The sequence below is a fragment of the Paroedura picta genome, chromosome 3 (assembly GCF_049243985.1).
Source record: "Paroedura picta isolate Pp20150507F chromosome 3, Ppicta_v3.0, whole genome shotgun sequence".
In the NCBI taxonomy this organism is placed as follows: domain Eukaryota; kingdom Metazoa; phylum Chordata; class Lepidosauria; order Squamata; family Gekkonidae; genus Paroedura; species Paroedura picta.
The window spans coordinates 91,591,588-91,616,644 of NC_135371.1; the positions used below are offsets into that span (position 1 = coordinate 91,591,588).

General features: G+C 43.0%; 1 protein-coding gene across 1 annotated transcript; it reads right to left on the minus strand.

Moving 5' to 3' along the window:
• Positions 1 to 1,405: 1,405 nt before the first annotated feature.
• UBE2B (ubiquitin conjugating enzyme E2 B) lies at positions 1,406 to 23,716 on the minus strand. The gene is made up of 6 exons (XM_077326828.1): positions 23,523 to 23,716; positions 15,981 to 16,061; positions 15,532 to 15,557; positions 4,676 to 4,765; positions 2,800 to 2,888; positions 1,406 to 2,142 (listed from the first exon to the last, which is right to left on the minus strand). Exons 1-6 carry the CDS (start codon positions 23,564 to 23,566, stop codon positions 2,014 to 2,016), a joined length of 459 nt encoding a protein of 152 aa, XP_077182943.1. The 5' UTR covers positions 23,567 to 23,716; the 3' UTR covers positions 1,406 to 2,013.
• Positions 23,717 to 25,057: the final 1,341 nt, after the last annotated feature.

Genomic DNA, 25,057 nt, shown 5'->3' on the forward strand with positions numbered 1-25,057 from the left:
ATCTCAGTACATGAGTCCTATTTATATAGTTGTAATATGAACTAACCATAACAAACATCACACATGTACAGCTGTCAAGGAAATTAAATTAGCCAATAGCTGGCAACTGCTGTACTTTCTTCTTATGCTTCCAGCAATGGAGGAACAATATGGGTACTGAAGGTTGATTCAAGAAGCCTACTTTTAAATTTTAGTTTCACTGGGAACCCTTGGAATTTTGTCCTTCACAAAATCCCAATTTTCCTTTGTCATATAATAGGAAATGTTTACGAATTTTGTTAGAAATTTTAATCCAATGCAGTATGATTTTATGAAACTTGGTTTTTGAGAGGAATATCAAACTCTCCTTGTCTTAGGACAAAGAGTTCCCAACATTGCTTCAGCAAAGGCTATACTGGGGGGGGGGCAATGCTCAGGGTGGGTGTAATATCACTTCCAGGTGGTACACTAGGTTGCCTTGCCTTCCCTAGTCTCTATGGCCTGTAACACAGAGACAAAGGTAAAATTCCTAATTACTATTTGGAGGTCCTTTTTTCTCCCACTACATAATTCCTCAGGAATGGGAAACTGGAGCTCATAATTCTCTGCCTGGGTGGGCAACTGGGAAGTAGTACTAAATACAATAATATGCTTGAGATTGACATTACTTTGCATTAGTCAATCTTTCAAAATAAACATTCAAATATTTCCCATAAGAATAGCAGAACTGTACACTCAGCAGAACAGGAGGAAATATTTGGAAAGGATTCATGGTATTTTCATCCACATCATGAACACAGTTCAAAATGCCTACCTATACTTGTAAGGATAGCATGCACTAACAAAAATGCAAATATCCTGTCACAATTGCCAGTAATTGAGGAGCAAACCCCATCAATTATATTACAAAATACTCATCAGTGCTATATGGCTTCCTTCTCTTGCCCTAGTATAGAAAACTGGCTTGATACTTAACTTCCTGCCTGCCACTTAGCTACCTGCTAACAAAATGTTTAAAGGTGTCATCCTACATCTAGACGCCTCCAAAATACAGACGTCCAGGTTTTTGAAGCCTGGCTCTAGCCTTTCACTGTAAAGATAAAATATCTTATACACACTTGGATAAGAACCACAAGCTCACAGGGGGAGCTAAGGCCTAAGTCTGGATAGTCAGAATTTGCTTCTGATCACCAGCTTCATAGCCAAGTGAGATACAATGGTGGATAAAATGAAGTACTGGGTTTACATGACTGACAACTGGTTTCAAACTACCACTTGCATTAAGTTTACTGAGTATCTGTGGGTATCTTAGCTAAACCCAACTTTCACAGGCCTGTTCTGAGGTTGCAGTGTCAAATTCCTCCCAAAGCAGGATACAAGAAATGTCTTTAAAAAGTTCCATGTAACTCTCTACCACATAAAAGCATTGAGAGCTGTCTTCCTTTATTGGGAATCAAACATCTCTTAGAATGGCAGGAGTTATAGAATATGTATGTGAAACAGCATCTTGTGGTCTGAAGATACTACAAAAACAGAAACCTACCAACTAGAGGATCTGTGAGCCTTCGGACAGAAAACTGAAAGAAGTGACAGAAAACTCTCTTGCACTGAGGTTATGTATTTCAGCTTTACATGAAATATTTTATATATAAAACTCTGTTAAGTGACTTTTTTCCAATTTAAAAATCTAAAGAATTCAAAAAATAAGGCATTCAATATTTTGAAAAAGTACAGATTTACAAAATATGTATATTCTGTCATGAAAACTTCACACCAACATTATACACTTTGAAAAAAATACAAACAGGATATATTACAAATTTATGTAGCAATAACTTAAGTCATAACATGCAATAAAAAGTACATTAATCAAGGTACACAAGCGTTTAGAGTTTTGAAACTGAAGGGCTTTTTTGCAAACACATCTGTATGCAAGTCAAACGTGGCACTTGATAAATTCTGGTAGCATTTCCTATCGCAAGTTAAATTGTACATGATGATTATGTGAATGAAGTTAATGAAGGAAGTCATTTCTTATGAATCATTCCAACTTTGTTCAACAATAGCTGAAACTCTTTTTTCATATTCTCGTTTGTTTTCCTGATAAAGCTGTGCAGCCTGACTATTGGCAGGACTATTTGGATTAGGTTCATCAAGCAGCGACTGCAGGAAGAGAAAGGACATTTTAAAAAATAATTAAAATGAAAGCGAACAGATACTCATTTTAAATCAAAAACTGACAGCAATTTAAAGCAATTCTAAGCAAGTCTTCCCCTAAACATGCACAGGTGTGAACCCTGGAAAGACCAATATAATGATGGATGGCAAGGTGGAGATTTTGAATGAACTTGTGTTCCCCACTTTCAATGGGGTTCAACTGACTCAGTTTATAGCCTAGGGGTTATACTAGATACAACATTATTGCTTGAGAAGCAAATTAATGCAGCTGAAAAAAATGCTTTCTTCCAAGTCACTGAACTCCTAGAAGAGGGCCCCCTACCCTGACATGGCCAGTCTGCCCACTTGAATCCATGCCATGCTGACGCCAAGACTAGACTAACACACTCTATACAGGTTTCCTCTCAAATTAAATCCAGAGATTCTAGTTGGCGTGGAAGATTACAACTCTGTTATTATTGGCTGCTAGTCAGAACGTGCATATTACTCCAATTTTACAGTAACTCCTTTGACGGTCCATCAGTTACCAGACTACAGACTATCACATATAAAACCCTTCATGGTCTTGTCCCTCATATTTGTGGGACCTTTCTCCATCAGTTCAGGGAAACAGTAGATTTGTAAGCTGTTTACTTTTATTACCTGAATTGAGGTTAAAATAGAAGAAACATCATATGTTGGACTCCAGCGATTTTGAAGGATATCTAAACATATGCTACCATCTGCATACACTAAAACAAAAGAAAGTTTTAAAATTAACAATATGTATCATGATTAAGCACAGAATCAATCCCAATAAAGTTCAGTATTTTAATTCATATTTATTTCAACAGTTTGTAGCCTTTCCCAAGGTCAAATTAGGTCTGCAATTTTGAATACAATTACTAGAAAGTATGTTCCAGTGACATTTGTGGGACTCTGCTCCAAGTAAATATGGACAGGATCAGGCTACACAATGGATTTCTGAGAACAGTCTCTTTAAAAATTCTGCAACTTGTAGTTAGATGGGTATGGGTCTGAAGGTCACTGCCTTTGTATAAGCCCATGAAGGAGAACTGACTACTTCATAAAACACAGGATTTATCTGTACTTCACATTGCATGGGCAGAAAATTATGCCAGATTCAAAAATTAGTAAGAAACTTGGGTTTTCAAAAAGATATCTGGTAATTAATTAGGCTGTTGGGAGTTCATGACTCATAGAGCTTATGATATAGAGTCAAGAGAAAACTGTGTGATCTAAAGGTACTATTTTCCTTTGCACTCTAGAAACATAACGAGTAGCCTATACCTAACCACTTCTCGGCAATAGGAAAATATGTGTTAGAAAACAGAGAGATCAGAAAACATTCACTGGCAGGGGCTCATGGGAACTGTAGTCCATGGACATATGGAGGGCCGCAGTTTGACTACTTGGAGTAGGCTAACACATGCACGGCCAAACTGTTACATTTTTTCTCACAAAGAGCACTCCACTTTTCAATTGCAAGTCTGTAGGAGGCTGTCTCTTTTTTACCCAAGGATCAGGAACCTTAGAAATAAGAGATCTCTGGTTCACCCTCCCTCCCCATGCACTGCAAACAGCATTTTGAAGCACCTTAGGCTGCCAGAACAGCTGTGCACAGGGCATGTGTGCCTCTAAATTGGAACCTGATGATTTCTCAAAGAACTGAATCAGTACTTGAGAGCACCAGTCCTGCTCCCAGGTCAAATGAGGCCTTATAACAATAAAACAGTACACAAAGAACAGTGTGACTCATTTCAAGAGAGATTACTAAGTAAAATTCATATGGCAAAATAAACCAGACTATACTGATTGCTCGGATAAGTAATACAATGTTTGTAAATCAAGTCACAAAAACAACTTTGGGGTTGTATTTATAAGTAATAATGTTTAAATGTTGACACAGTGGTACAGTAGAAAAACTTTTAAGAGTAATACCACTTCCTTCTCTACAATATTGAGCTTGGACTTGACGAGATATATTTCCAGTAGGGCAGGAATGTTGGGAACATCTTCATGGCAGCTGAATGAAGTCTGGGCCTTGTATGTGGCCTAGGGTATGGCCAGAGGCATAAGCCTCAGCTCTTCGCTCATGGCTTGCTGCCTGTGGCCCTGAGTGAGAAGCAGCCCAGGATGTGGTGCACTGTACTGACTGACACTGATAATCTGCCTGGCATCTTAGTGAGAAATGGGGACCATAAACAATGCAAATATAACAAAACCATCATTTATTTTACTGTTGGGTTTATTTTTTAAAATTGTATTTTGTAAGCTGTCCTAGGTCCCTATTGGGAAAGTTAAAAAAGGCCTTTACATTAATTAAGTAGGCGAGCCTTTACTAGATACTAGTTTTAATACATTTGTCTATTCTTGTGCCTGCTTCTCTGACAGTCCAGCCCACAAGTTGTGGACATTTTCTGGACTGAGTAACTGACAGAAGACAGACAGAGCACTGTTAAGATGTCAAAAAAGGATACATCACTGCATGTAAAATTTTACAATCACGAGCACTCACCATTAGGATGGAACATTTTCGATAAAAACCTAACAGTTGGAGGCTTATTTGGATATTCTTCTGAAAATTCTATTACTAATTTAAAGGTACCTGCATAGTAAGAGAAAAGAATAGGAAAAAAGACCATGTACATGTAAATGCTTTTAAAACCCAGACATTAGTTTTGCAAAAGAAATTTATTTATTTAGATTTTTATACTGCCCTTCCCTATGGCTCTGGGCGGTTTACATAAAACATTTTGGAACATTCACATAGAACACTATCAAAATCAATATAACAGTATAACAATAATAACAACACACCAACTGGAACAATTAGAACGGCACTTCAACAATAACTTTGACAATCCCTCAGTAGGTTCGGTCCCTCAGTCTGGGGGGGCACCTGTAGATGTTATGGGTCAGTCGGCCCCACCAAACGCCTGGTGGAAGAGCTCCTTTTTGCAGGCCCTGCAGAATTGTGGAAGTTCCGCCAGGGCCCTGATCTCTTTGGGGAGCTCATTTCACCAGGTGGGGGCCAGGACTGAAAAGGCCCAGGACCTTGTTGAGGCCCGATGTGCTTCTTTAGGGCCAGGGATTCATAGCCAGTTGGAGGTGGCGGAGCGTAGAGCTCTTCTGGGGGTATAGGCAGGGAGGCGGTCTCTCAGATACACTGGGCCCAGACTGTGTATGGCCTTAAAGGTGATTACCAAATCCTTAAGCTTAATCTGGAATTCAACTGGGAGCCAACTGAATTCTTGGAGTACCGGCCGGATATGAGATCTCCATGATGTCTTAGCGAGAACCCTGGCCACGGCGTTCTGCACCGGTTGTAGTTTCTGGATCAAGGATAAGGGTAGGCCTGTGTAGAGCAAGTTGCCAAAGTCCAGTCTGGAGGTGACTATCACATGGATCACTGTGGCTAGGTGCTCTGGTTCCAGGTAGGGCGCTAGTAGTTTGGCTTGGCAGAGGTGGTAAAATGTCAGCCGTGCTACCTTTGTGACCTGGGCTTCCATTGTAAGGGAAGCATCCGGGATCACGCCCAGGTTCCTGGCGGAGTAAGTCACTAGGAGCTGCACACCGTCCAGGGTGGACAGGCGCTCTTCCTCCCATAGTCCCTTCCTACCCAACCACAGGACCTCTGTCTTTGCAGTGTTGAGCTTCAGACGACTCTGCTTGATCCATTTTGTCACTGCTTCCAGGCATCTGGCTAAAGATTCGGGGGGGGGGGGGGGTCAGGGCAGTCATCCATGAGGAGGAAGATCTGGGTGTCATCTGCGTATTGGTGGCAACCCAACCCAAACCTCCGCACCAGCTGAGCAAGAGGGCGCATGAAGATATTAAATAGGATAGGAGAGAGGACTGCTCTTCTGGGACTCCACATGTGAGCTGGTGACGGCTAGATACTCTCTCTCCTATTGCTACCCTCTGTCCGTGACCCTGGAGGAGGGAGATCAACCATTTGAGGGTGGTCCCCCATATCCCAGCGTCGGCAAGGCGGTGAGCTAGGAGGTCATGATCGACTGTGTCAAATGCTGCCGAAAGGTCTAATAGTATCAGCAGCGCTGACCCACCTCGGTCAGGACCTACTACTCTAAAAATGTTAGACCAAGTGTTTATTTTTATTTTAAGTGTTAATAAAATTCTGCAAAACATGGCTCTGAATAGAAATGATTTCAGCAACCTTGTATTATCTTAGCACCCCACTCAACAGAATCTACAATACAAGTTATTTAACTGTCCTAAAGGAAAGGCATCTTAATATAGTATTATTTCTGTGGAATTTCCATTCCATAGGCTGGCAATGTGACATTGGTATTACCCCCACCCCCACCCAAGAATTTGGCCAACTTGTTTGCCAGAGAAAATTACCTGATCTGTATTATATTTGCATATTTATCTTGCGCTTCACCAGGATGGCATATATTGTTCTCTATTTTATCCTAACAACTGAAACATTGGACTCACCTGAAGGTTTCTTCTCTCCAGTGGGGCGAAGTCATCCCGAATGGTTAGGTCACGCCTCTGCTTGCTTAGGTAGGGCAATTGTAATGAAATTTCTTGCAGCCACTTCGCTGGTGACCAGAGCCTGACCTTCCAGTTGTTCCCAAGCCCTGCTGCATTCTCATATGTCAGGCTGTTGTTTGTTTGTTTAATGTGTTTGTGTGAATATGCACTCCATGCTTTGCATGGGATGTGGATGACTTCACCCCACTGGAGAGAAGAAACCTTCAGGTGAGTCCAATGTTTTGTTCTCTGACTGTGGGGCTGAAGTCATCCAGAGTGGTTAGCAGTACCCAAGCTGTGCCCGGGGTGGGAGACTACATGTTACATTCTAGAGTTATTTGTTGCAGGACACAACAGTCAAAGTCAGTCTCCTTAGAGGCCAACTGATCTCTGTGGTAGTGTCTCACAAAGGTGGAGAAAAAGACCATGTAGCTGCACGGTAGTTCTCCACCACTAGTGCACTGATGGAGAAGCTTGTGGATGATGCTACGGCACAAGTGCCATGATCTTTGCTGGAGCAATCTTGCCCTGGGCTTCATAGGCCTTGATAATGCACTGTTTGATCCAATAGGCGATGGTGGCTGAAGAAATGTTTCGATGACTGTTTGTCCTGCCACGGGAGATGAACAATGTTTCCAAGCCTGCTGATCTGTACAGGGCCCGTCACACATCCAGTGTATACTGGTCCCTCTCTCCTTGTATCTGCAGTTTGGGGTAAAAATCAGGGAGGACCACCAGCTTTTTGCAGTGAAAGCGTGAAGAGGCCTATGGATTAAAGCTAGGATCTGTCCACAATCCGACTACATCCTTTCTAAAGGAGCAGAGTTCTTTCCTGGATAAGGCGGTTATTTTAGAGATCTGCCTGGCCAAAGTGGTGACCATGAGAAGGCCACCTTCCATGACAAGTACTTGAGTTTGGACTGACGGATGGGTTCAAAAGAAGGCTTGGTTACGGCGTGAAGAACTGTAGGTAACTACCGTGTTGGGAACCTACACTGGATTGGTGGATCCAGCTACTTGACCTCTTTGAGAAACATCTGACGTATACTTTCATCATCAGGGAGTTGGAACTGTCAATGCCTAAAACGGCATTCAGATCTCTTCTTAGGGTGTTAGCCCTCAGGTGATGCTGCCTCCCATCATACAGGAAGTCTATGGTGTCCTTCTAGGACAGGTGAGTTGTTATCAGGCCTTTGTTGGAAGCCCATGTCAGGAAAGTGCGCTAAATATGGTTGTACATGCGTTTGATGGATGGTCTCCTTGCTTGCAACATGATGTCCACTATCTTAGTGGTGAAACCTAAATTCCAGAGAAATCATTGCTCAACTTCCAGGCTGTCCACTGTGGCCACAATAGGTCTTTAAGGCCCTTCCTGGATAACAACGGCCATGGGTCTGACAGTGATGGTTGAATCAAGTCTGAGAACCATAGCCATTGAGGCCAATGGCATGCCACGATGATCACAATTGCTTTTTTTTTATCAGATCCCGTGTAACGCTTCACAGAAACACGTACAGATGTCCTTGAGGCCATGGGCAACTGAGGCCATCCACCCCCTCTGCTGCATCAGGAATCTCAATGCCTGTGCATTCTGAGGTGTCGCCAGGAGGTCCATCACTGGGGTGCTGAACTTGGCCACAATCTGGTGGAAGACTTCCTGATTCAAATTCTAGTCTCCTGAGTTGAGATCTTGTCTGCCGAGTCAATCTGCTTGCTAGTTGTCAAGGCCCTTCAGGTATTCAGCCCTGAGACTGGCAGAGTTCTGCTCTGCCCCTCTCATGAGTAGGGATGCCTTGAGGTACAGTGTGTGGGAACTCCTGCTGCCCTGTCTGTTAATTTGTGTCTTCACAATCATGTTGCCCATTCACACCAGAACATGTGCATCGAGGGGCTAGATGGAAGTGTAAAAGTGCCAGCTTGACTGGACGAAGTTCCAGCCAGTTTATGCTGTACCCCTGGTGTGGTTGGTACCACCTGCTCTGCACTGTGAGTTCCTCGCAATGCGCTCCCCAGCTACTCTGGCTTGCATCCGTAGTGTGACCATGACGTGCTTCAGATCAGTGTTCCCCAGCCCCCAGGCCACAGACCGGTACCAGGCAGCGGTAGAGGGGAGGGAGGTGTGGGCGCAAATGTGTAGACATGGTAGCGCCTGGCGCCCGCGCCTCCCCCCCCCCGGCCCAAAAAAGGTTGGGGACCACTGCTTCAGAGGATTGAATCATATGCCTTTGTCAGATTTTCTGGAAGGGTCCACCACAGGAGCTCTATGCAGATTGACGTAGGCAGTATCAGTTTCTTGGTCTTGCAATGTCCCGCTGGAATGACAGAAGCATCCACTGCAATGGTCTCAAGTGAGAGCGAGCCACAGGCACCATGTCAATGGTGGATATCATCAGCCCGTGAAGCACCACTAGGTGCATAAGTTCGAATGCCCTGCTGGCCATGATCTCCATAACCATCTGTATCACCTTTCTCTGTTTGTCAACTGGTGGAAAACCATCGTGCTGTGTACCAAATCCTCAACCGCAGGTGTACTAGGTCTGCAGTGGGAGCTAAGTGACTTGTCACTGTTGAGCAGTAAAACTGTGGGTCTGAGGGATGGAGATAGTGTGTCATGTGGTTGACATTGCCATCCCTCAATTCTTGGCCCTCAGCAAAAAAAGTGCCTAAATAAGGATAGAAGTGAATTTCTCCTTGGTGCCAGTTCACTACCAGCACCAGTATGGCCTTGGTGCATAGCAATGATGTGATTTGGAAATGCATTCCTGGTGACAGAACCAGAGGTATTTTCTGACGTCCAGGTGGATTGAAATGTGAAGGTATGCCTCCTGAAGATCCAGGTATGTCAACATGTTGTTCCACTGCAGAATCTGAAGAATATGTCACAGGAACTCCATCCTGAACAGCCATCTCTTCACCCATCAGTTTAGGCCTCTGAGGTTGAGGATTGCTTGCCACTCCTGATTTATTTGGCACAACAAAAAGAACGGGATAGACTCCTGAGGATCCTTGGTGAGGGGGAACCTCATCTATGGCCCCAATGTTGATCAAATGTTGAATGGCTTGGCTTAATAAAGACCTTCTGTGCAGTATCTTAGGAGTAGGAGACTAGACAAAGTGATTTGTGGGGGGGGGGGGTCTGTTGTAAGTTCTATCTGGTAGTCCTCCAAAATTATGCTCAGCAGCCACTGGTCTGTTGTGGTGTGGCTCCACGCCTTCTGGAAGAAGTAGAGCCTGCCCTCAACAAGGTAGGCAGGCAGAGTGCTTCTGGGCTTGCTGGCTCTTCTCCTGCCTGAAGGGCTGGGACTGCTGCTGTACAAACCTGCGCCTGTATTTTGCAGAGCATAAAATTCTGAAGTCCCTTGAGTCTCTAGCCCTGCCGGAAGTGTGGTAGTTGCGAAAGGACTGCTGCTTCTGTTATCCCTGTCTCTGCTGGGGCTGGATGTGGCAGGCATGGCCTTCTACTTTTCTTTCATCTCTGCAAGGACCCTGTCCAAGTTTAATTCACAGAAGAGGAGTCTACCACCAAAGCTTGGAAGTAGACAGCGTGGTCTTCAAGATGTGATCAACCTTCTAATATTTCAGCCAAATGTTGCAACTAATGGTACCATTGGCTGCCTGTGCTCTTGCGCAGAAGTGTAAAGCATCTTGGGACTCATCCATGGCAAACTCTGCCACCCTCTTGCTCTTCAGGAGGACACTTTTGCCTCTGTATTGGCGAAAATTCAGAGACTTCATCATGCTGTTGGTCCAGATGACAATGGCCCGAGTGGAGTTGGATAGGGCTACAGAAGCTCTGATCACCATGGAAGGAGCCTCATAGTTCTTCTTAAGCATCCTAACCCTGCCCGCGGCGCCACAGGCGCCACAGACTAAATAAAGCCGTAAGGGCTTAGGGGGAGGAGTTAGGGTGGGCTCTGTCCGGGATGAGGAAGGGTGCAGATTAGCCCCTTCCTCCGGACAGACCATCGGCGGGGCCAATCGGCAGGTGCAAAGCGCCTGCCATTTGGCCTCTCCAATTCCCGCCCTGCAGACAAGGGAGCAACTCTCGCCATGTCAGGCCGTCCCTGGCCTAGCGCCCGCTGTATTATGACTACAGCGGGCTTGATTACTAGTGTATTCATTTTTCTTGTCTCTTGTATCCTTCAGAGGGTTGTCTCCATCTTTGGTGAGCAAGGCTCTCGAATGGAGGGTGATCGCCAGAGCATCAAGAAGTGGAACTTTTAGATCCTCCATTGCCTCCTCTTTGAGAATGTACAGTCTCCTGGCAAAGGAAGCCAGAGTCTCCAATGCCTGGAATAAGCCAATCGGATTTTTGGATATCGTCAGAGCTAACTTGGAATGGATGGACTGCGTGGGCAGGAACAGGCCGCATGAAACCCCTGGTATCTAGATTAGCTGAAGTCTTTGACTGAAGTTTTTCTCAGACTTCCATCCTGTACTTCAGGGTAGAAATGACCTTTGGCAGAAGGTGTTGCATGTATTTTGCCTGGAAGAGCCTGATGGACATGTCTGGGGTGTATCAATGGGCTTATCTCCTGAGAGCTCCCCCTCCTCCTTTTCTGAAAGAGTCTCAGGGTACCTGCAAATGTACCTCACTGGGGGAGCATGTACTGTGTCCATGCCAGGGAGGACTGACCCATGCGCACCTGTGTAGGTTTGGCTCCCCCCCCCCCCGAATTTATATGACAAAGGTGTTCTCTTGCTCAGAAAAATCAGTGGCGTAGCATTCTGAATCCTTCAATTCCTGTTCCTTGTGGCTGCTAGGGGGCATGCGGAATAGATGGGAACTCCATGAGTGCCCCGGATGACTCCCTAGCCCTCCTGGGCCAAACCTTTCTCCATTCAAGGAAGCCCAGGAACAATTGTTCCTTGTCCCATTGTTTTGCTTTTACTGGTGGCCAGAGGACTTGTGGTACACCTGAGCTCCCCCCCCCCTCCTTGAGAGGAAGGACCCTTGGCAGAGAGTAGAGGTCAAACCCCCCCCCCTCATCTGTACTGAGCTCAGAGCCAGAATTATGCAAGTATGGGGAAGATGCCACCATGTTTGGGGATCACATGGGTGGTGCCATTTTGGAAGCCTGGGAGCTCCCTAGGCACGGTGACTGTTGCCATGTATTGAGGACTTGTTCCCAGAGCTCCAGGATGCCCTGGTCGTCCTCAAGAGACTGGAGGTCTTGGGAACTAGTCCTTGACTGCAGCTCCAGCACATATTGCTCACCTATAGGGCTCACTGGTCGTGCGTGCTTCAAGCAGTGTTTCTCAGGCGGCTCTGCGACTGAGCATTCCAGTGGCTGTTTAGTGCGGCCCCCAGGGGGCATGCATTCCGGGGCTCCAGAGCTCTTATATCTGCGGCTGGAGTCTTGCATCTGCTTTGTTGTAGGCTTTGGGGGCTGCTTTGTGAGAGCCGATGCCTTTTGGCACAGTTCAACCTTTCTCCTTCATGAGGGCCCTTTTGTTCTGTGCTCCTGCCTTCCATCCTGTCGGGGGTGGGGAATCCGCCACCGCCAGCCATGCCCCAACGCGGGTCCACTGGAGGAGTGGAGGCCTGGAGCTCTGGGCTGCTCCTCAGGGGCAGCCGCCTCTGACCCTTCCCGCTGTTTTTCTGCAGCGTGGTCGGTCCTGGCTCCAGCCGCTTGCGAGTATGTGGGAGCCATGAAGAAAAGTCTCTAGCAGTTTTCTCAATATTGCAGTTGCAAGGAAGTTGGTTGTAGCAAAAAAATATCTTCTTTTCGCAGCTGTTTTATTTTATAAATCTAATGGATTCTATCAATCAGGAACAGAGCTCAGGATCTCCTACCTAGGCAGTAGGGCAATCTAAAACTGGCCGGTCAGGCTCTGGTCACCAACTAAGTGGCTGCAAGAAATCTGCATTACAATTGCCCTACTAGGCAAGCAGAGGCGTGACCTAACCACTCTGGATGACTTTGGCCCCACTGTAGGAGAACACCCAATAAGATAGGTTAGGCTAAGAAAGAGTGACTTACCCAAGGTTACCAAATGAGTTAAATGACTGAATGGGGATTTGAATTTGGAACTTTCAGGTCTTAGCCACTGTACTGTAGCAGTTCATAAATAAAGAGTTATATAACATTGCATTTTAAGCTGGTGTAAATTCTGGTGAATGATCAATTATGAGATTCTCCAGAAATTATGCAAATTCTATGTGGAAAACACTGCTGGGCAGGAAGCAGACAAAATTCATATACAGTGTCATGATGTCATACATAGACCAATACATACATGTCCATTTAAATACATAACTAATGTACACATTTCCAAATTATAATAAAAACACAAAACTGCCTTCCAAATGAAAAGAAGTCTAATATGTGAATCAGCCAGAAATGATCAAATCTCAATCCAACAGAAAAAGCAAATTTTTAGAAAGGAAAGCAAAAGATAACACAGAACTACACATAAAATCCTCACTATGTTTCTCATAGTGATGAATTCTGGTATCCTTTTATCTCAGAGAAATCGCTTAAGAGCCTTCCTGTAAAAGGAAAGATCTTCCTTTGAGACAAAAAGATAAGAGATTATTGCCCCAAGGAATATTCTTTTTAAAAGATGTTGGACTACTCAATATCCAACTATTTTGGAATAAACTCTTACTTAATATCTGCTTGAGACATGATTCTTCCAGTGTTTTACACAACGAGAAAAGAAAACTTCAAAGAAGAAAGCAGCCAATCTTCTTCAAGAGTTATATAAACTAAGAGTATTCAATTAGACCCAGCCTAGCAGTGTTTCTGCCAAAAGCTAGAACAGAGAATAGTTTTTCAATACCAACAGCCATTTAGGATGCTTTTGCAACCGAAATTTAAGGAGTACAAATGGTGTTGGGTGTCTTAACAAGCTGCCATGGGCCATATGCAAGAACCTTAGATATGCTCCACGACCAAGATGTTGCATGTCAGGTTAGTAAATAGCCATAGGTGTTCTTGTGCCAGGCAAAGCAGGGTGTAAACTGCACGGAACTTTTATTCCAACCCCAGATCAATTCAATCCCTGCCCTCTACACAGAATGTGATTTCCGTTTGGATTTGGGGCGATTTTAATTTTTCTTCTGCAGCAAGAAGGATTGATCCAGAGTGACCCTACCTTTATTGTGCGATACCTTAGAGTGCTTTTAAGCCTGAATATATTCAGAAAATCGCATTGTTTTGAATTTGGGCTCTCCTCCGTGGTAGAGGACCCGTGATTGGCTACAGGTGGTCATGTGACAAGCCTGCCTCAAAGGAGAAGCCCCTAATTTCTCTCAACTTCTGTCGGCCTTGGATTTTTTTTTTTTGTGCCTTCTTCATTCCCTCACCTTCAAGAAAAGAAAGGATTTTTTTCCTCCCTCCTCTGACTTCTTGGATTCTCTCCCCCCCTTCAAGAAAACAGAGAAAGAGTCTCCATTTGCCTCCCCCCCTCTTCTGAGCCTCCCTAACCACGTGCAGAAGGATTTCCTGTTTCAATGGAGAGGGGGGGAAGAGGAAGACCCGAGTTCAAAGCGATCTGAATTCAACAGGATTGACAATGGAATAAAAAAAGTAAGTGCAGATTCTGCCCAGGAAAGCTTTTCAAAAAGGGATCTCCCCCTTTTAGCTGACTACCTTAAATATGTAGGAGTAAGCAGGCTAGTAAAACGTTCATAGACTAGTAACTTCTATGGACTTATTTGTAAAGCTGTTAAAAATTACCCTATACTCCACACCCCATCCCAGTAAGGCCAGAATATTAAGAATCAAGGGCTGAATCCTAAAAAATTTTCTCCTCTGTCTTACCCAATTTCCTCTCCTTGCTGCAGCCCCCATCCCACATGTAGGTATTATGATCCCCAGTACAGTGCTCAAAGCGGGTTTTGTCTGCCCATTTTTCCAACAGAAAAGCTGACAGATCTTGAGTGCGGGTTTTACTAATTCTCTCAGCCCCAGCTGGAGTACACCTAGCTGTCCATTTGATCATTCTGTATTATCTAATCATTTTCAGGATGGTGATAGTGGCCAGGATCCAAATAGCTAATCTGGTGCGCTCAAAGCCTCTGGTCTCCCCAGTGGGATATTGACCTTTTCATGTTTTGAACAGTTTTCCATCTTCAATCAAACATTTAAGAGTCCTCACACTCTTAACAGTACTTTGTGTGTGGCAGGGGAGACTGTTATTCAAGAAACACAAGTTCAGCTCATACAGAATTAATACTACAGTTGTACGGATCTTAACTGAGAGATGCCACTATGGCCAAAATACCATTATTGATGGAAATGGAATTCTAAGGGAGAGGCAGAGGAAATTCTAATGGAATAAAAAGCTGAGATCAAGACTGCTTTCCAATCTAAAAGAGCTCAACAGAAACTAGAATCTAGCCACAGTGATTACAATCTTTTAAAGTCAAATGGGTATGGCTACGTATTGGTTAATTTTTAAATGCAGATAATCTGATTTTAGATATAGGGTAGAACTCTAATAACTCTGACTTGACCTACATCATAAAAATCTGTACTTCGCCCATCGAGACTACAATTCTTAATGCAAATACAAATAAAAGATAGCCAACATAACATATCTATGTGCACAAAATGTCACACTTAAAACATTTTCTGGTATGCTATTCTGACAGCATCTAGTGGTCCCAATTAAACAAGCAGAACTATTTGCCCATTGGCACTGCCAAAATAGTGTATTTCAATATGTATGATGATTGCTTTATACTACAGAAGACTCTTTGGCTACACTTTTGTAGTTCGGACATATTGTTACAGCAACTGGAATTTTATAATGGGTCATTTCAATAATGTGGCAGATAACATAAGTCGATGATCAGACAATGCAAAGTTATATGAAATTTACTTAGACCCCCCCACCAACAAGGAAATATTAAGAACTTACCATCTTCAAAGGGAGTACCTTCGGGCCTAGAACAATACAAAATACAGAGTTTCTATAGCGGCAATCTTATTCTAATTTAAAGGAAAGGTAGAAACTAAGCGTAAATCAACATAAGTAGTACTATTTCTTAAAACAGCTATGCTACTATTTAGGATCAAAACTGCAATAATGATATTGGTTAAGTGTGCAAACCTGTTACTTAAACTAGATAGTTGTCCCTTTTCATATTTCAGTAGAACTGCTACCAGCATGTCCTGCTCATAGAGTTATAGTTTAAGTAATGTGATCAATATATATCCAGCCAAAGTTCTCAGTATTATGAAGAACATAAAGTTTTATATTTATGTATTTCCATTAAAAATAACAAAGAAGCTCAAAGAAAAAGTATCAAGTATCTTGCTTTCTCTTAAGTATTGGTTTTCTTCAAAATTAAAGCATTTTTAGCTTACCCAAAAATAACTGCATTCCACTGCATTATATTATTCTCAGATGGTGCACCACTGACACCCACAGGAGGATCTTCTTGTAATCTAAAAAAAAAGATAGAAAATCCACAATATATACACATTATGGAGGCTGGCTAGACAATAATCGTAATTACATGTAGGGGACATAGTACATCAAGACCAAACAGGCTTTATGCCAAAAAGGTTAATGAGGAACAACCTCAGGTTTGTCCTGAATGTTGCAGACTACATGAGGAAGAAAAAGCTGAAAGCGGCCTTTATATTTTTAAATGCAGAAAAAGCTTTCGACAATGTTTGTTGGGACTTTTTATTTAAGACTCTTAAACTGATAGACTATGGTGATGTTTTTTTTTATTTGATCAGACGTATATACTCGGAACAGGAAGCAAGGATATTAGTAAATGGAATGCTTACAGAACAATCAATCAATATAAATAAAGGTACCAGGCAAGGCTGTCCATTATTATTTAATCTGGTACTAGAAATATTGGCATCCAAGATCCGAGCCACGGAAGAAATCACTGGAATAAGAATTGAAAAAGAATTCAAACTGAAATGCTACGCTGACGATGTAGTTTGTACCTTGGAAAACCCGACAAAATCAATTCCACCATTATTAGACCCACTGAGAAATTTTGGACTCTACTCAGGATACAAAATAAATAAAGCAAAGACAAAAATTATCTTACAAGGAGTTACAGATAAGAGGCTAAACTCCTAGTAGAGTCAATCAGGGCTGAGATGCCAGACCAAGATGCATCCATCCCCCCTCAAAAAAGAATGGTCGTAACAGCAGAAGAGGACAGTTGCAGTGGCGATAGGGGCAGAGGATCTTTCACAGATAACCACAGCAGCACTTCAACTAATCTTGGTCAGCATGGTTCAGAAGAAGGCAAGGTAAACCATTTCTGATCATCTCTTACCTTGATTACCAAGACAAGCCAAAACAAACAAAAAGTACAGTGGTAGAAGTACAGTGGTAGAAGTCAGGATCCCCAGTCAGATGGCACTCAATCAGCTACTGGGGAAGAGCTGAAGACAAGTGTGAGTAGCACTGTCTTATTGATGCAACTGGACTAAAGCTGAAAGAAAGTTCAGTCACTTACATAAATGGATGCAAAAGGAAAGTCATAAGCTAGTCAACACATATAATAGGAACATGGAACGTGAGAAGAATGAATCTTATCTGTTCCATCTCAGTTTCATATTTCAATAAGAGTTTATATATTAGTCCTTGTAAGAATGAATCAAGGGAGACTCAAAAATATAAAAAATGGAAATGGAATATTTAAACATTGCAGTCCTGGAAGTGAGTGAACTAAAGTGAACTGGATTGGGACATTTTCAACCAGAAAATTATAAAGTATTTTACTCTGGAAATGCCAAACATAGATGACACGAAGTTGCTCTAACAGTGAGGCAAATTGTAGCACAAGCAATTAGGAGCTAGAATGCATGGTCCGACCAAATAATATTAATTAGACTACATTATTCCAGTTTATGCCCTAACTACAGATGGTGCTGGTGAAAGCTTTCATGCAAAAGTCCCAAAATAAATTGATCACACACCTAAACAAGATGTGCTAATAATCATAGGTGACTGGAATGCAGAAGTAGGAAACAAAACAAAAGTAAATATTGTTGGACGTCTTGGGCTAGGAGCATGAAATGAAGCAGGACAGCAACAAATAGAATTCTGTGAAGACAACAATTTGTTGTGAATACATTTCAGGTAGCTAAACAGACTATTGCACTGCATACATGGACATCATTGGATGGCTAATACAATAATATGTAGAAAGAGAATAGTTTCCAATTGACAAAGATGTCAAACAAGGATGTATTTTATCTCCAATCTATATGCAGAACACATCATCAAGAAAGCTGAATAAGATTTAGATGAAGGTGGAGTGAAACTTGGTGGAAGGAACATTAACAGTTTGAGATATGTAAATGACACTATATTATTAGCAGAAAACAGGGAAGACGTGAAATTACTACTGATGAAGGTAAAACCAAAGCAGGATTACAGCTGAACATCAGTAAGATTTGAGGCAGAGAAGGGCAGCCATCAAGGAGCTAGAAAAAATTATTACAGGTAAGGATCTGTTGCTGGCAATCAAGATAATTCATACCATAATATTCCCTGTTACTAAGTTGAATAATGAAGGCAGCTGTCAGGAAGAAAACTGATGCATATGAAATGTGGTGTTGGAGAAGACTTTTTACAGGTGCCATAAGAGAGAGATAAGCGAGCTCTAGATCAAATCAAGCCTGAATTCCCCAGAGAAGCTAAAATGACTAAACTGAGGGCTCCAACATTTTTGGCCCCAGATAAAACAAGGTATCTTCTGAGCTCTGCCACTTATCTATCTCTGTAAAGAAGGACATGTATCCCTGCTAGATGCTTAGTCGTGTCCTCAGCTCCAGTAAATCATTATAAGAAGATCCCCCCTCTCACTGAGACTAGTTTTTTAATTGATCAATCTACTACTCAAAAAAGGTTTCCAGAACATCCAGATGCATATCAAGCAAAGAAGCTATTAAGCAATGAGACCCACCAGATAACAATTCAGCTTGCCATGTTTTGTACCACCGCCATAACAATATGAAGTTTACAAGAAAGATAATTTTAGGTTTTAATTTCTATTTTAGGATTTGTTTTAATTGTATTATACCTAATAATGATTTGGTTGATATAACTTGGTCCGAATAACTGTAATAATCTTTGACTAAACTGAGGGCATTGTACTTTGGTCACATGAGAAGATCAGAGTCATTGGAAAATATGATAACACTAGGAAATGTTGAAGACAGCATGGAGAGGAAGACCTACCATGAGATGGAATGATTCAATCAACAAAGCTGCAGCACTCAGCTGGCAAGACCTGAGCAAAACTGTTAAGATTAGGACATTTTGGAGGTCTTTTATTCATAAAGGTAAAGGTAAGGTAAAGGTGTCCCCTGTGCAAGCACTGGGTCATGTCTGACCCTTGGGGTGACGCCCCTAAGCGGTTTCCTTTTATTCATAGGGTTGCCAAAAAATTTTCTCTCACTCTTTCATTCACACTCACAGTGGCAGAGCATCTGCTTTGTATGCCGAATGTCCCAGGTTCAACCGCCAGCATCCCCACTTATCACCTGACAGAAGGTGATGTAAAAGCCCCCAGAAAGCCCCTGCCAATCAGAGTCTGACCTATTTGATTCAGTATAAGGCATCCTCATACATTCACTGACCTTCAGCTGGGAACAACAATTCAGAATTGTTTTCTGAGGAATGAATTAAATATGATTTCAGATGCAAACAGAAACTTATTGAAGGAGGAGGAAATTGATGGATTTAATTGTCTTGATTCTATTTATCTTTAATACTGTAGTATAGTTAAGACTGTACTACTTTTTCTGGTTGGTGGGCTTGTTTGACGTGTGTACATTGTTTCCCATAACGTTCTGTCCTACCATACTTTGTTATCCGTCCCCAAATCACACGTTTTGCTCCCATATGGTCAAGTAACATCTTGATTTTTTAGGATGTGACTTTTCAGGACTGCACTATGCATCTTAAGTCACGGAACCACTGGGCACCCTGATGTCCACCTGCATAACGACTACGACCTTTCCACACTTAACTTCATGCAACATAGGAATCTGCCTTTCTTTCCTAGCTACAGAATTTTGACTCTAATATGGTCAAACATTCTCACTGTAACATCAGTGATATTATGTCAATGATTTCTGTTCATATTTTTTAAAAGCAGAGGGCCTGTGAGAGATGTACACAGACGTAACAGTTTTCCTTCTTAGTAGTCACAAAGCTAAGCAAGAATACAGAGCAATCCATTTCTATTTATTAATTATAGCAAAGGGAACCCTAGAAAAACACAGCATTGTTGTAAAATTGACAACATGGTGTTGTCAATCTGTGATTCCTTGTTCCAAAACTACCTTAAAATCAGATAGCTGTGTTCTTTGAGCATGCTCTGTTCAAGCAACTCAATGTCAACAACACAAGCCACCTAAAACCTTGGCTGGAGAGCAAAGGAACGTGATTTCTTGCTACATGATAGCCAGATTGCAATGCCAAAGCTCTGGCTTCAGCATTAAGCCCTGTAAGTGCAGTTCATGAAGCTTCAAAACCTAAAGCTGTCTCTGCTGTGAAATACCTTTAGATATAAAGGTTTTGCAGCTCAGAGGAAATGTCTATGCCCATCTACTGCTTCAGTTAGCCTATGTCAAGGAGAGAAGTTATCCAAAATGTGCTACCAACTCAGTTGCCAATATGATGAACTAATACTAAGAAACAGTTTTCAAGTGTTCAGTGTTTTGTGTGTATTATTCCAAAGAATATCTACAAGTCTAGTGAGTCTGTGGTTGAGGTAAAGTCAGAACTGGGACTTCCCAACATAGGGTTTTCAGGCTCAGTCACTAAACAAAACCAACTATCTTCTAGAACATCCTTTTTCAACCTTTTGACCATGGAGGAGTCTGGAAGTGATGTCAACTGGCCACACCACCACCCTGCTATGCTCAAGGAGGACTGGAGGGAGGAGAAAGGAGGCAGTTTGAGGCAGAAGTAGGCAGTCAGGCTCCATCCCCTTTCCAGGGCATGGTAATTAGGTGAGAATGCCACCCCCAAGGTCAATGGAAACAGCTGGTTTCCTGATTTCACTGAAATGCTGGGAATACCTTGTGGCTGAGTCCATTTAGGCAGGATATAAGAGAAAGGCCAGGGAACCTCTGGGGAGCTCTTACAGGAGCTCTGGTTTGGAATCCCTGTTCTAGAATATATGGGGGGAAATCAGAAGATAAAGGGATTGTCTCCTTAATAGAGAAAGTATATTTAATATCTCTTTCCTAGAGGAACTGACAGCTCACATAACACCACAACCAAACATGGTCTAGCAAGCTAAGTGCAGTATAAATCCCGAAGCATAAACATTGCTATTTCTCCCCACTTTTTGTAACATTTCATTGGCATGAGCAATGTCCAGTTCAAAGTCCAAGACAGAACGATATTTCTGGTGATATACAACTTGAAAGACTGTTTCACATCTAACTTCACGAAGAAGCAAATTTACTTCCCATCACATTATTTTCAAGCACAATCAGCAGAGGAGGAGAGGGAGGTACTAAATTTAAGTAATTTGCCCAAACTAATTCACAATGTCTTGAAATACAGGACAAAATTGGAATCCATGGCAATGAACTGTGTCTCTGTGAACGATTAAATGCAGCAAACAAATAACTGCTGCAGAGCCTTTCAGGGGAAAGTTGATGATGAGAGGACTTTTGGACTTGCTAACAAATACATGCAACATGGATGATTCATCTGTATGTATTTCTAAATAAGGTTTTAAAATACATTACTAAAACTGCAAGATCAGAAATTAATTTCTAGTACAATTGTGCATTCAAGCTATACAGAAGGCAATGCCTCATATTAAAAAGTGTGGAATCCTAAGGCTGTTTTAAGACTAAGCGTACAGCTTCTGCAGTACCTTCAACGAAGACAAATCCATCACAAGTTGAATCAAGGGAGGCATTAAAAACTAAAGCCAACAGTGAAAGTTATTAAAACAACTAGTCAATAGTAATAATGCACCCCTGGTCTTAATTATGTATGTACAGAAGCATTCTATTTTGAAGTTATTCCTCCTATAGCATTTATTTCGACATAAGCCTCGATTTCAGCGGAAGATATTCTTGAGGAAAATACACAACGTTATTTGTTTACCATGGCTTTTGACAATGTAACAGCACTAAGCCATTATTCTACACTGGCAAAATGATGGCAGTTCATCCTGATCCTAAAGTATCTGTCAGTGCATAAAAACAGAATGTACATTCTTCTCTGTTAAGTGCAACCCAATGTTTGATTACCTACAACTGTTGTTCTTGGCAAGACAGTTACCATAGTGCAGACATATAACCATATTAATGTTATAAAGTTAATATTATTAAGCTTATAAATGGCGATTTTACAGGAGCGAAACAGGTTTTTCCGTGGAATCCATTCACAGTGCCAGGTACAGCACTTTGGATAGGATGACGTTCTTGGCAGCCTGTTTGAGAAAGGAAAATGGCCATTGTTTTGCCAACTTCAGCATAAGCTCTTCAGATGCCTGCAAATGTCAGTAAAAGCTGTGAGGCAGAACCATTATAGGAAGTAATCCTAAACAAACATGGAAATGCACAAGGCTGCCTGGCTACCTTGTGAGAAAACTAGGATTTCTTCTCAGACACAAGCATGGTTGTGATTACTGCATTCATTGGCTCTTTCAGAATTATGTACAATGAAAGCAATGAGATCTACAATCCAAAAGATTATCATGTGTCTTTCAACAATTTCCTCCACTCCCTATCAGTTATGGAATTCTCAAACCAGCCTTTCAAGGAGTTTACATTTCTGGAAGTAGAAGAATTTGTGCACCAATTCCCTGTTTGCATCAGCATGTCTAGTGAAGAGAACCACTTCTGTCGTTCCACTCTGAAGCAGTTGGGGATTAAAATGTCCAGCATGTCCAAGGGAAGAAGAGGATATTGGACTGGAAGGAGTTTTATTTACAGCCTTACTGTTGACTCACTGAAGAACCTAAACGTATGACAACAGTTTCTGAAATTTTTTTGAAGCAATAAATTGGCAAGTTGCCTTCAGATCGGTGGATAGAATGCAGTGTGAGAATTTACACGCTGGCACTGCAGCACAAGGAAGTGTCTATGTTAAAAGGCCTGCGACCTACCCTCTCCCCTCCCTTGACAAAACCTGTCAACTATTTCCTATGCATCGGCAGATCGTTGCAGCTTTTACATAGCAATTCAAACTCCCAATACGTCTATAGTTGCACCTTTAATATTTTATCTTTCCATAGAGGCCACTTTTGTATCCACGACAGGCCAGTGGTGCGGAGGGGGGGGGGGAGATGGCAGAGAAACCCGATGCGTTTTTAACCCACAGATTTGGCTGACTCTTACATTAACGCAACCTTGTTCTTCAAAAACGGCTATCTTTGGTCGTCCCCCTCCATGTTCCTCAGACGGAACAAATACACCATCCGGCAGGCATCTTAGACAAGGGGGGTCTGCCAACGTGTAATAGGGAAACCCTTTGGAGGGAGGGAAACATAAAAAGCCCTTCAGTCTTTTGTCTAGAACAATCCTTCTTGAGCTTGATTTCCTCTTCCCTGACAGGCAGAGGACGGCAGCCCCAGGTACGGGTGGAATTAAACCCGTCCCTCTTGGGAAGTGGGAGAGGGAGCTCCTGAACTCTTTGTCCTCCCCACTAGTTTCGGGACAGAAGGCGGACAGAAGCAGCCCTTTCCTCCCAATACAGGGGAAAGACCACCACCCCCTCCCCGCCGCCGCCGCCGCCGCTTAAAAGGGAGACCAAGGGACCGGCTCGGCGCCCCGGGGAGACGCAAGGGAAGCCCTACGGGGAGAGGCGAGTCCCAGCCGGGGGGGGGGGAGGGGGCACGTCGCTCTCAGGAGCGACCCCAGCCCCGGGGAAGGAGGAAGGAAAGCGCTGACCTCTTGAAATCCCGCATTAGCCTCCGCCTGGCTGAAGTGGACATGATCCGAACGCCAAAAGCAGCCCTCTCCCCAACCCGACTCAGCACGGCCGGCCACACAGCTGCTCCCCTATTCGGCGGCGGCCGCCTCCTTCTGCTGCTGCTTCACAAACAACTCCGCAATGGCGTCTCCCTCCGCCGGTGGGGGAGGGAACAAGCCACCCTTCGCGACTGAACCACTTGGCCTGCCTGGGAGGGGGGCGGGCGAGAACGCCTTAGGAATGTACCACTGCGCCTGAGCGAAAAGGGGTGAGGCGGAGAGAAGTCGTTTAGCGTAGACGACGCTACAGGAAACAGTGGTTGTGGGACACTGCGCCCACAGAGTGCGGGCATGGCGGAGAACCCTTGAAGAAGGCGTTTTCTTCTCCCTCCTGTGGGGGTGTCTAATGGGGCTTGTTTTTAAATGATTGTACGCCCCTTCCCCCAAAAGAAGCATCACACAAAAATATAGAACTGGAGGACTACAAGGACTTGCCGGGTTGTGTGTGTGTGGGAATCTCCTTTCCCCTTCCCTACCTTACTCTGAAACTCTTAACCACAACAACCCACTGACTTTCATGGATTGGCTCCTGCCGAACTGTAGCAAGCAACCAGTCCTGAGCATATTGTGCAAGTTGTGTGGTCTCGGAGAGAGTGTCCAGTGGTTATTGCCAGGCTTGGCCCCAATGAGTCATCGCTCAAAAGGTAAAACTGCCTTGTAAAGACACACACACACACGCCTTTTACTAACAAAACAAGGCCTGGAGATACTAAAGGTCACATCAAGAGCAATGGCAAATGCAATCCAGCATGTTTAGTGACTGAATGGGGATTGCTTGCAAATACTATGTATACATAGATTTGACTCTGTCCTCAGAAGTACCCCACAGATTTGGAGACATGGTTCTAAGGAGACTGTGCAGAATTGCAGCCTTAATCATCCCATCAAGCTCAGCTGCTGACTCATATTAGAATGGATGTGGGCCTTAGAATCACATGTACTTTTTTCATATTTAGTTTACAGCCCAAGACTGTAAACTAAATATACATAAGCAGTTTGATGCAGCAATAAAGAAGGCAAATGCAATATCAATAGAGGTATCACATCAAAATTGCAATATGTCATAGTCCCACTATGTACCACACTGGTCAGACCCTACCTGGAATACTGTGTGCCGTTCTAGAGGCCTCACTTCAAAAAGACGAGGACAAAATTGAAAATCAACTGCCTAAGGAGGTGGTGAACTCGGCCCCTCTCTGGCAGTCTTCAAGCAGCAGCTGGACAGATACTAAGAGATTCTTTAGGCTGATCCTGTATTGAGCAGGGAATTGGACTAGGTGGTCTGTATGGCCCCTTCCAACTCTATGATTCCATGATTCTATTTATAGTGTGCCTTTCTCACTGGGATTCAAGGAAGATTACAGGCTTGATAGAATTATTTAGTCAGTCACTAAGCCAATTTCAGAAAATGATACCATTTGAATTTAACAGGGAAAATTTATAGTAAAAACAAA